Below are 12,621 nucleotides of genomic sequence, written 5' to 3'. Positions count from 1 at the left end.
CTATAACAGATGACTTCGTTAAGAATTCAGCCTTCGCGCCCTTCTCAAACTTTTTTTTTGCTTGACTCTTATAAGGACCACATATCCCAAGATGCAACGCGCCTCATCCAACCCTGGAGGCCAGACAGACGGCACGTGTGTCCCTTCGGGAATTGTAGTTTCTCGTTAGGTAGCTCCAGAGAGGAGGCAATCGTCTTTCTCCCGCCTTCCGGGACCGGAAGTGCCCTGCCTGGGAGGCGGAGTGGAGGCGGTGCGGCGGAGGTGGCGGCGGTTGCTTGGTGCCGGCGTTGCCGCCTTGAGACCCGTAATATGGCAGGGAAGAGGAGGAGGAGACGGCGGCGGAGCTGGCTGCGTTCTGCAGAGATAGCCTGATTCCTTTGTCTCCTCTTGAGGTTGTGGAAGAAGAAAGAGAGATAGAAAGAGCCCGAAGAGGCACTGGGAGTTGCGGAAGTGAAGCCGGTGGGTGCACGGAGGACGCTGGGGGCTTCGCTCTGGGGTAGGGGGGAGCGGGACGAGGCGGCGCCCAGGTTGAAGGGTCTTCTGCCTCGGGTATCTTGTAGCCCCGGAAGGCCCTAGTCTACGCTGCCTGATTTCGGGGCAGTGGGGGAGGCTGCGGTGCAGTTCTGGTAGGTCGTGGGATGATGTTGAAGATGATGATGAGGATTTTGATGAGGCGGAGGATGTGGGATTGATGGAACTAAAGGCTTGTACTTAATGCTCCTCCGGGGTAGGGGTTGAGGTGGGTTTCGGGTGGGGAGCCTGTGCACACCTGATTAAATAAAAAAAGACAATCACAAAAACCAACACCCATTTATTTTTTTATGCTGGGAACTGCTAGTGTATCTTAGACGGTGTTTGGGAGGAGTTGGTTGCCTGACCCCGCCTTTGCTTTTTCTGTAGAATGCTAATCTTTCTGAAAAGGCATAAGGACTGCTGTTTGTCTGCTAACTCTTTCCCCCCTAGCTACCCTTCAATTCATCTAGTGTTTGCTAAGTTCCTGGTGCTACAAAGCTTTTTATGCTAGTCATCCTAGACAAAGACAAAAGAAGTGGCTCTGCCTCCCTGGAGCTTACTTTTACTGGGTTGTACTGACATGTAAACAGATGTGTAAATACAAGATAATTTGAGGAAGGAGAGATGCTATTGGCTAATGGGTCGATCCGGATAGGTACCAGAATTAAAAGGATTGTAGATGAGTTGGGGAGGGAGAGTTTCCCAGGTTGAAAGGAATTGGAATGCTCAAGTCTGAAAATAGCTGAGAAGTTTATATTTGATTTTGGAGGCAATAGGGAGCCAAATTGATTTTTATGTAGTAGATTGATGTAATCGGATTTAAGTTTTAGGGATATTAAATTGGATGCTATGTGAACATCAGTTGGCAGGGACTGAAATAATGGAAACCAGTTAGGAAGCTATTGTAATAGTTCAGGTGAAGGGCTGTTGTGAAACTACTGAAATTGAGGAGATTTGACAAGTGATTTGGCTTTGGGGAATAAGGAAATAAATAAAAAAGAAAAGAATAAGAAAGACTGAGGGCTCCAAAGTTGTGAACCAAATGAATACAGACTATCCTTTAGGTTTTTATTGCTAGTAGATTACAACTAATGTTGTAATGTAACCCCATTTTATCTTCCAAAGTTGCTTCTCTTGACTTTTCTGAAATCTGAAAATTATTCTGAAAGATTAGTTTTTTAGACTGCTATTTAATAATGAATAAGGTCCTAAACTTAGGGAATTTTAGGCAAGGCGTGATTCTGCTCTTATTGTGGATGGATATGCTGGTCACCCAATTATGTTTAAATCTGCTGCAGGTATACAGTTTTTAATTGTGTTGGGATGGATACATGATGGAAATACATGGTTCAGAAGAGTTACAGTTGGGATCACTTTGTGGCCAGAGGAACCTTTTAAATAAAACTTATAAACAGTGGATTGTGATGTGAGGAATTCAGCTTCCACTTGGCTAATCATGTGTAACACAGATTACTCACTTTTAAAGTGGTTGGCATAATAATTTAGAGGTGCTAATTTGCTCATGAGGAGGATTAATAATGAAATTACCCTACTCTAAATTATTCAGATCCTGAACGAATGAATGTTTGAAGGTGTTTTTTTTTTCTTTGCTTAGAAATGGAAATCATTGATCCATGCTGTGGTCAAATCAAGTTGACTAGCATCTTAATAGCTTCTAAGTTTCTAAATCACCTTTGCATTTTTCAAGAGGAACTCTGTAAATAGAACTCAAAACTATATGTATCATACATAGTATTATTAGACCATTCTAGGGCATTTTGTTTCCAAGATTCTCATGAGACAAACTTATAATCATAGTTTTATTGTGTTAGGTAGTTATTAATACGTAATACATACTAAAATATCTGTAAAAGGAGATGCTTTTGTGGCTTAAGTTAAAGCTATTTTTCAGTATTCACACTGAAATAAAAATTATTTGTTTCCTTGTTTTTCTTGTTCCAGGGTATAGAAATTCAAAGAATAAAACCCTATGTTCTACTTGCTTATCTTTGCTGTGTTACCATGAGCCAAGTTACTTAAAATGATTCACACTTCTTACCTCATGTCTAAAATGGTCATAACATCTCATGGGTTGTGAGACTCAAATGGGATGAAAAGCATTTTGCAAACCTTAAAGCACTTTATAAAGCTCTTGTTACCTGATGTTTTAACAAGAACTTGAAAATGTACATATATTATATCAGTGCAGCAAAACTTTTTGAAAAACATTTACATCAACTCTATACCGTTTGAAGTACTTTCAGGAAAATTTTCAAAATCAATTTCACATTAAAAACTAGACTGACAGAAAAAGTCTTATTACTAATAAGGGAAAAATTTAAATAAGAGGAAAAGTACATTTTCTTTTCCCACTAATTATATTTTAGTTTCAGGAATTCTTTATTTCTATTTCCAAATGTCCATTAGTTATCTAAAGTCCCAAAACTTTAGCTTTAAATAGCTAGCTATTTGACCTTTGGAAAAGGTCACTTTACTTCTTTGAGTTCATTTTTTTTTCACCCACAAAATGAGGGACTTTCTAGATAATCATCAAAATTTCTGCCAATTATAAAATTCCATTCAATTTTAAAGTTTCTTGGTCCAGAGTCTCTTTGTTAAATAGTAATTTATAAATCTTATATAAAGAAACATGGTTTTATTGGGTTTTCCTTATACTGGAGTATATCTATACTGAGAATATTTACCTTTTTTAATATTTACATTCTTAATTTTCCATGCTTTTAAAAAAAAGTTTTTCACACTTAATGGGCATCCAATAAATGCTTGGTTGATAATATATAAGTAAATTAATACTATAGCTAGTTTTTTCTTAGTTTTTCTACAGTTACTATTATAAGTAAATAGTAGAATTGCTAGAAGAGCTGGGTTTTTTTGTCATTATAAGATTTTTTAGTAATAAAAATGATTAATATACAATTATGGAGTATTTGCTTTCATTCTATTTATATGTTGGAAAGAGTCTGACCAGCACCATGAAAAAAAGTATGTTTTTAAAATAAGTGAAACCTTGATATTTCAGCTTCTCTGGCCATTATTTTCCGGAGGAGAAGTTTTTTATTGGCATGCTTAGGTATAATTTTTCTTCTGCAGTATTGTGCCCCATTTATGAAACCTAATACTATAAACTAAAATCTAAACTTATTAAATGGGCAATAGAAAGTATTCTTGCAACATCTGGAGAAACTGAGGAAGGCCTTTGGTATTTTGGGTGAACTCAAAAGAGTAAGAACATGGACAAGATTTGTGGTTCTATGTGTTAAAATTTGCATTGTTAGATGTAACATCAGAATTGATGGATCATAGATCTCTTTCATATTTGAGAGGTCTGATTATGTGGAAATTAAGAGAGATTTTGGGTTTTTTCCTCCATTTACTGACAGATTTTTAAAAAACTTGAAATCATTTTACTTTTTTGAAATTCAGTGTACGTATTCATCCCCATAAACATGTCAGGTAAACAAAATTTAAGTATATATAGCATGGCAGTGTACCTTCATCTAACTGAGTTAGCTACTATTTACATGTCAAAATTATATATTTATTTTATATAAAATTACTTGCCAAATACTTAAATTATATTTTCAGATGCATCTAGTTTTTCTTTTTAGAAATCATTAATATTATTTACATTCTTGCAGCTTAATTGTGTGATAATGGAGGAATATGAGAAGTTTTTTGAAAAAAGCCTTGCCAGAATCCAGGAAGAGTCACTGCCTAAAGAAACTTTTCCAGCTGGTCATCTTGAGAACATTTCACTCATTCGTTTCCATGGAGTTGCTGTGCTTTCTCCATTGGTAAAATTTCTTTTTATTTCCAGTTGATAGCTAGGTTATATTTTTTATCCAATAATATAAATATCTGTTGGTAGCATTAATATTTCAGATTAAGTCAGTAGTTTATTCCTATTATTCCTACCCTTTCATCTCAACCAGGGACAGAGAAAACTAAGATGTTAATTCATTCTGTAATAACAGTTTAGCATTTTACTTAGATGGGTAGCCATGGAGTCAGGAAAACTTGGGTTCTTCTCCTGCCTCTGACACATGCCAACTAATCAGTTGTGATTCAGCAAGTGTTTGTTAAACTCTTATTTTGTTCTAGTCACTGGATTTAGTACTAGAAGTACAAAGAAAGGCAAAAATACTGTCCCTGCCCAAAAAGCTTGAATTCTAGTGTAGGAGACTACATATAAGAAGGTATACATACAATGCAGATACATAGATAAATAAAATAAATGGAAGTTATTCTCCTATACAAGCTTTGGGAGTTGAGTAAGAAGTGAGGTAAAGAGTAAGAACTCTGGGAAGTTTGGAAATTTTAAAGAAGAGAGGGTATGCAGGAGAAAATGGTGGACAATGTCTTAAGGCCATAGAGTGGTCAAAAAGGATAAGGACTGAGGAATGTCAATGTGATGATTAAGAAATCATTGGTAATTTTGGAGGGAGCAGTTTCAGTTAAATGATGAGGTTAGAATTAGGATTGCAGAGGGCTTAAATGAGTGACTAAAGAGAAAGTGGAGGCATAGATTGTATGAAGATGGGTTTCCTGTGTCATTTAGCCTCTAAAGGGAGGAAAGGTAGAAGATGATAGCTAGTAGTGATAGTCAGATCAATTGAGAGTTTTTTAAAGATGGAGGAAACATGGGTATATTTAGGCCTCAAGGAAATAGCCAGTAGATGGGAAGAAATTGGAGATTATTGAGAGAATAGGCAGGATAGAGGAGGAAATCAGCTGAAGAAGGTGAAATGGAGATCATGTGTACAGGTATAGGGATTTATCTTGATGAGAAGAGTCACCTCTTCATGAATGGCCTCAATTTTTTCAAATTATTATGAGGCAAGTTTTTCAGTTAGTTTTAGGGAAAAGGGTGCCATGAGATGCTTAGAAATGGATAAAAAGGTTTGGAATAGCTACTGTAGTGAGTGGCTAGAAGCATGTATAGATAAATGAACTAAGGAAGTATGAAAAGATTGCCTTGCTACAGTGAGGGCCCACTTGAGATCATGAAATTGTCATGGATGCTGTCAACACCAGTTTTGCGACTTTGTTCAGCTCAGTTCAGTAGCACAGGAATAATACAAGGTATCAAATGGTAAGAGACATTGAAGACTGGGTTTTGGCAAGAAATGATTGGCAATAGGTCATTGGGGCAAGGGATTTGAGTGTAGAATATAGCCTAGATTTGAACTGATTCATCCAGAAGTTGAGATAGGGAAAAGAGAAGGTAGCCAGCTCATGGTTTATAGCCTGGGAAAGACCTGAGAGACCATAGTGAAGATGAAGAACCGTAAACACTAGCTAAGGGATCAGAAGGCAGAAGGAAATTATCATCTTTCCTAAACCTATTATTTTCCCAAACTTCTTTCTTTCCATTAAGGATATTACTTTGCTTTTAGTTACAGGAGTTTGCAACCTCAGAGTCACCCCCAGCTTCTCATTACCCTTTACCACACATGCTCCTTCTGTTGCCAGAACTTGTCAGTTCTGTCTTAATAGCATCTCATGCCTCTCTTCCCTTCTTCCCAGTAAGTGATAGTACCCAAGCTTGGACCCATTTCACCTTTTGCCCTGAATATTACAATAGCCCCTTAATTGATATCCCCACCTCAAGTCTCACATTTACACTCGGCAGCCAAAGTGGTAATCCTAAAGCAGAAAGTCTGACTCATGTTCAAATGAGATAATGTATGTAAATCATTTTTGCAAACATTTAAAAAATTATTAAATGTTACCTATTATGTCTTTCTTTTGTTCTAGTAAACTTCAGTGGTACCCTATTGTGTTTATTATCAAATGAAGTCTTCCTTTATGAGGATTTTTAGGCCTTTAAACCAATCTTCTTATTGACAGTGTCTGACAATATGTCCAGTGTTTCATACTCTGCAGTTTCTGCCCTACAATAAAGGAGGATGGAGGCATATTGCCTCAGCTCCCTTGTGAGGCCAAGCTTGTCATTGTAATTACATGGTACTTCATTTGTATCCTTAGTAAGCACAAAATAAATGCTTTTTCTTTTGTTTTATTCTTGCTGTTTACATTGTTTCTTAGTCTGCCTACTTTTCCATTTTTCTATGATAAACTTTATATATCATATACATAATATAAAATAATATATAACAAACTATGTAATATACATTATAATTTCTGCAGTTTTATATATATATTTCCCATGCATCTCTGAATACTTCATATTTGTCATTTCTTATTGCCTAATAATATTCTTTTACATTCATGTAGTATAGTTTGTTTAGCCATTGTCCAGTTGAAAGGTGCCTACTTTATTTTCAGTTCTTTGCTACCTCAAAAACAAATATAACATTACTATAAAATGTTTTGGTGTCTATCTCATTTTCTGTCTTTGACCTCCTTGGAGACTTATGCCTTAGTGGTGGGCTCTCTGGGCTAAAAGATTTGGACTTTTTGCAACTTTTATTTTTAATATAATTACAAATTGCTTTCTTGAGTGGTTGGGCTAATTTACACTAACATCAAAAATGTGCCTTTCTTTCTACCTCCCTTCTAGCATTGACTAGTTACTGGGTCTTTTTGTCATTGCTAATTCCCTGGGTACCTGGTGAAGCCTCACAGATGTTTTAACTTGAAGATTTGTAGTTTTTAATTTTATTTCTGATCCTGTATCTTTTTGTTGAAAGGTACAAAGATAAGGAGTTAGAAATATACTTTCTCTTGGACTGAGGACAAATAAGATATTTTATCTTTTTTTTTTTTAATCTGGGCTATTTGTAGCTTGTTTTTTAGGCAAATTTTATTAATTTAAGGTGTGAATAGGAACTTATAGCCCTCTCAATGCTTTCCCCATATCAATGATGGAAAAAATGAATAATAATAATAATAGTTCACTTAAGGGTATTTGATAAAAAGTAAATTGATTTTTACAGATTTCTTTGGTTTTTTAAATCCACGTGGGCTTTATTACTAACTAGTTTTAGTGTCTTATTGGTCATATAGCGTTTTGCTACTGAAAAAAATAATTTGCAATGTTTTTCACAGCTCAGTGTTGAGAGAAGAAAAGAAATGCAGCAAGAGAAGCAAAAAGCACTTGATGTAGAAGCTCGCAAGCAGATTAGCAGGAAGAAAGCCTTACTGAATCGAGTTCAGAAGATTCTGGAAAATGTTCAGGTGTGTTAAGTCCATTAGTCTTGATTTAGAAGTTAACTCCCCAAAACATTTATTTATAATTCCTAGATAGTTAACTATCCATTAGGTTTGCCATTCTGTTTGAGAAATCACTGTTTGTTTGTTTTTCAGTTCTACACAAGAAACATGATTGTTTTGTAAGTGATGACTAAAGACTAGTACTTATATCTGTGGGCCTTTAGACAAAGGGCCCACACATAAATATAATAGCTATTGTTTAGGTCTTGTTACTATTTAAAAATACTGGGTTATTAGTTACAAATTCCTGAATTTATTTACTGAAGTTTAATTTTGTGCTTATAAGTTAGCTAGCTAGTGACCAGTGATCTCATTTGCATTCTCTGACAATGATAAATTTATAGTAATTCATTTTTGGTAAAATTCTGCTCTTAAATGTCCACGGACAGTTTTCATTCGTATAAATGAAATAGAAGATAGAATTATATGGATGTATGAGAGAGCTGTTTTGTTTGCTTTATTTAACATTTGCAGTTATTAATGTGTTTAAAACTTTAAATAGTATTTAAAACATTTAAAACTTTGAATAGTATTGGGTTTCTTTTGAAAGGCTATATAAACAAGTACTAAAAATGAAATAAGGGCTCTCGAATTGAAGAAAAAAAAACAACCCCAGCAAGTTGTAGCCAGCTTATTCAATATCATAATGCTGTTGGTTTTGTAGTTTGTTGTTTTCTTAATCCCCAGGGTTTGTGGTTGGTCTTGTGTAATTGTTCACTCTAGGTGATATTAGACTTTACCCTGTAACTGCTAAACTCATTGATGTTTATCCAAGGTTAGTTTCATAACATTAGTACTCTACCCACTCAGGGTATACTATAAATTCTAAAACTATAAAACCAATAATAATCTGTAGCCAGGTAGGTTATATAGTTAATATTTTATACAATTAAAAAGAGAATTGAATGATATTATTTGAAAAGATTAACAAAATAAATGATACCGTGGTAATAGGGATTATTAATTAGAGAATAATCTCTTTTTAAAAACCTTTAAAATATTGGCACTGCAGATGATTTTTATGAATTATACATCCAGGTCTAGATATTTTATAGAAAATATGCAGCTTGGAGTTAGTAAGCAGATGAATAATTTGTTTTTATTGTGGTATAGAGCAGTCAGAGTGGATTAGACAAAGAGCCAGAAGACCTGGGTTGTTTCCAAGACTCACTTTTGCCTTTAACTTTGGGACTTGGAACAAAATCATTTCATGGCTATGGCTATCACTTTTCTTATCTGTAAAAAGGTGGGAGGAGTGGTGTGGAACTAAAGATTCTCCTCAAATCCCTATTAGCTCTATTGTTCTAAGTATGGATAGAGTTATTTTCCTTTCTATGTATGGAAACGAGGTGGTATTGTTGTACTGTTTACTTAGTGCCTGGAAACCTTTATGGCTGGGGATTTGTAAGGTAAGAGGGGAGTTTGTATTGCCCTATTTTAGAAACCTTGCAGTTAGGAGATGTGGGTAGCAGTACTTTTATTATATTCAAACTTGCTTAGTATCAGAAAACATTGTAATTCAAGATATATTCACCAATTGTGCATGTGCATTTATTTTTCAGAAGAAAATATCTACTATATGCAAGATGTTCTTTTATTGTGGTCTATAAAACTTTTCTTGCATTCATGTTTTACTCACTTTTTTCCTTTTTTCTATTTTAGTAATTTTTATTATACTTTACTCTTTATTTGCATATGATCTCTACATATCACCTTATCCACAATCTTCTTTAGCACAGCAGTTCTTAACTTGGGGTCCATAAAGTTTTTTCATTTTCATTTTTAATTTTTTAATTTATTTAGTCAATTTAGAACATTATTCCTTGGTTACAATAATCACGTTATTTCCCTCCCTCCCCTCCATCCACCCTTCCTATAGTCGACATGCAATTTCATTGGGTATTACTTGTGTCCTTGATCAGAACCTATTTCCATGTTGTTGGTGTTGCATTAGGATGTTCATTTAGAGTCTACTTCCCCAGCCATATCCTCTCGATCCATGTATTCAAGCAGTTGTTTTTCTTCTATGTTTCTACTCTTCTATTTAAGATTTTTGCATCTATATTCATTAAGTAGATTGGTCTATAGTTTTCTTTCTCTGTTTTTGACCTGTCTGGCTTTGGAATCAGTAACATATTTGTGTTGTAAAATGAATTTGGTAGAACTCCTTCTTTGCTTATTCTGTCAAATAGTTTGTATAGTATTGGGATTAGTTGTTGAGTTTGATAGAATTCATTTGTGAATCCATCTGGACCTGGGGATTTTTTCTTAGGGAGTTTTTTGGTGGCTTGTTCAATTTCTTTTTCTGATATGGGGTCGTTTAGGTAATCTATTTCTTCCTCTGTTAGTCTAGGCAATTTATATTTTTGTAAATATCCATCCATATCACCTAGATTGCCATAATAGTTTTTAATGATTGCTTTAATTTCCTCTTTATTGGAGGTGAGGTCTCCCTTTTCATCTATGATAATGTCAATGTGGTTTTCTTCTTTCCTTTTTTATTAGATTGACTAGTACTTTGTCTATTTTATTTGTTTTTTTAAAGTACCGTCTTCTAGTCTTCTTTATTAAATCAATAGTTCTTTGACTTTCAATTTTATTAATTTCTCCTTTGATTTTTTTGGATCTCTAATTTAGTCTTCATCTGAGGATTTTTAATTTGTTCACTTTCTAGTTTTTTAATTCGCATGCCCAATTCATTGACCTCTGCCCTCTCTAATTTGTTAATATATGAACTCAAGGATATAAATTTCCCCGAGTACTGCTTTGACTGCATCCCATAGGTTTTGAAAAGATGTCTCATCATTGTCATTTTCTTCAATGAAATTATTAATTATTTTTATGATTTGTTCTTTAACCGGTTTTGGAGAATCGTATTGTTTAATTTCCAATTAATTTTTTATTTACCTCTCCATGTACCCTTACTAATTATTATTTTCATGTCACATGTGCTGCTGAAAAGGTATATTCCTTTTTGTCCCTATTTTTCTCCACATATCTACTAATTCTAATTTTTCTAAGATTCCATTCCTTTCTCTTACCTCTTTCTTATTTATTTTTTGGGTTGATTCATCTAGTTTGGATAGAGGAAGGTTCAGGTCTCCCACTAGTATAGTTTTTCTATCTGTTTCATCCTTGAGCTCCACTAGTTTCTCCTTTAGAAATTTGTATGCTATGCCATTTGGTTCATACATGTTGAGTACTGATATTTCCTCATTGTCTGTACTGCCTTTTATCAGGATGTAATTACCTTCCCTATCTCTTTTAACTAGATTTATTTTTACTTTGGCTTTGTCAGATATCATGATTACGACTCCTGCCTTCTTTTTGTCAGTTGATGCCCAATAGATTTGGCTCTACCCTCTTACTTTCACCCTATGCGTATCTACCTTCCTCATGTGTGTTTCTTGTAGACAGCATATGGTAGGGTTTTGGATTCTAATCCACTGCTATTCACTTGCGTTTTATGGGTGAGTTCATTCCATTCACATTCAGAGTTATGATTACCAGCCGTGTATTTCCCAGCATTTTGATTTCTATTCCTAGTCCTGCCTTTTCTTCTTTCACTATTTCCTTCTACACCAATGTTTGTTTTTAATTAGTCCCCGTAGTTCCCACCCTTATTTTACTTCCCTCCCCCCCTCCCTTCTTATTTCCCCCCCTTATTTTCTTTGCAGTCTTTTAAAACTACCTCTCCCTCCCTTATACTGCTTCCCTCCCCACCAGTCCGTGTGTTACCCTTCTGCTTCCCTATAGGGTGCAAATCTATTCTCTGCCCCAATGGATGGGATTGTTCTCCCTTCTTTGGGTCAATTTCAGTGCATGTAAGAGTTGAGTATTTTCTATCTCCAACCTCTTTACTCTTCCAGTGTATTGATGTTCTCCTCCCTCCCTCCATGAGCTTCTTTGTAACATATAAATTTACCCTCTTTTTTTCTTTTCCCATTTCTTTTAGTATTAGCCTTTTTTTAAATCCCTAGTTGTGTGTATATATCTATATATACACATATATATGTCTTGTCATTTCATCCTATAGAGTTTGTCATTGTTCCCTCTAAGTGTAATTCTTCTAGCTGCACAGGTGGTAATAACAATTTTTAAGAGTTACCAATGACCTCTTTTCTTATATGGATACATATCATTTTAACTTATTGGGTCTCTTAAAAAAAAAGTTTGGTTTTTTGTTTTGTTTTGTTTTTCTTTTTTATCTCTTTTTTAAATTACCTTTTGATGATTTTCTTGAGTTTTGTGCTTGGGTATCAAATTTTCTGTTCAGTTTTGGTCTTTTCTTTACAAATGCTTGGAATTCTTCTGTTTTGTTGAATAACCATACTTTCCCCTGTAAGAATATAGTCAATTTTGCTGGGTAGTTGGTTCTTGGTTGTAGACCTAGTTCCCTTGCTTTCCGGAATATCCTATTCCATCCCTTTTGGTCCTTCAGTGTAGATGCAGCCAGATCCTGTGTTATCCTCACGGTGGTTCCATGGTATCTGAATGACTTCTTAGCAGCTTGTAATATTTTTTCCTTGGTCTGATAGTTCTTGAATTTGGCTATAACATTCCTGGGTGTTGTCAGTTGGGGATTAAAAACAAAAGGTGATCTGTGGATTCTTTCAATCTCCACTTTTCCCTCTTGTTCTAGAATATCAAGGCAGTTTTCTTGGATAATTTCCTGTAGTATTATGTCCAAGCTTTTTCTTTTGTCATGGTCTTCTGGTAGACCAATGATTCTTATGTTGTCTCTCCTGGAATGATTTTCTAAATCTTCTGTTTTGTGAATGAGATGTTTCCTCAATTTTTTCATTCTTTTGGTTTTGTTTTACAGTGTCCTGCTGCCTTGTGAGGTCACTTAATGCTAGTTGTTGTATTCTGGTTCTTAAATACTGAATTTCATCCCTGGCTTTTTGGTCA

At 35.0% G+C, this 12,621-nt stretch overlaps 1 protein-coding gene across 7 annotated transcripts in view; it reads left to right on the top strand.

Annotated features, from left to right (window-relative positions):
• Positions 1-319: 319 nt before the first annotated feature.
• CCP110 (centriolar coiled-coil protein 110) overlaps positions 320-12,621 on the top strand; it is a 34,464-nt gene continuing 22,162 nt past the window's right edge. For 6 of the 7 annotated variants that reach the window (XM_016423862.2, XM_056806571.1, XM_001366462.4 and 3 more), the window contains exons 1-3: positions 322-459; positions 4,173-4,328; positions 7,546-7,674. In XM_016423862.2, coding sequence (XP_016279348.2) covers positions 4,188-4,328; positions 7,546-7,674 — 270 coding nt within the window. In that variant the 5' untranslated portion in view covers positions 322-459; positions 4,173-4,187. Of the gene's footprint in view, positions 460-4,172; positions 4,329-7,545; positions 7,675-12,621 lie in introns of all 7 variants that reach the window. The other variant, XM_056806570.1, reaches the window with a different exon arrangement.

This window comes from Monodelphis domestica, chromosome 7 (genome assembly GCF_027887165.1).
Source record: "Monodelphis domestica isolate mMonDom1 chromosome 7, mMonDom1.pri, whole genome shotgun sequence".
Taxonomy (NCBI): domain Eukaryota; kingdom Metazoa; phylum Chordata; class Mammalia; order Didelphimorphia; family Didelphidae; genus Monodelphis; species Monodelphis domestica.
The sequence above is the reverse complement of the archived record's forward strand: the minus strand, read 5'-3'. Positions and strand labels throughout refer to the sequence as shown.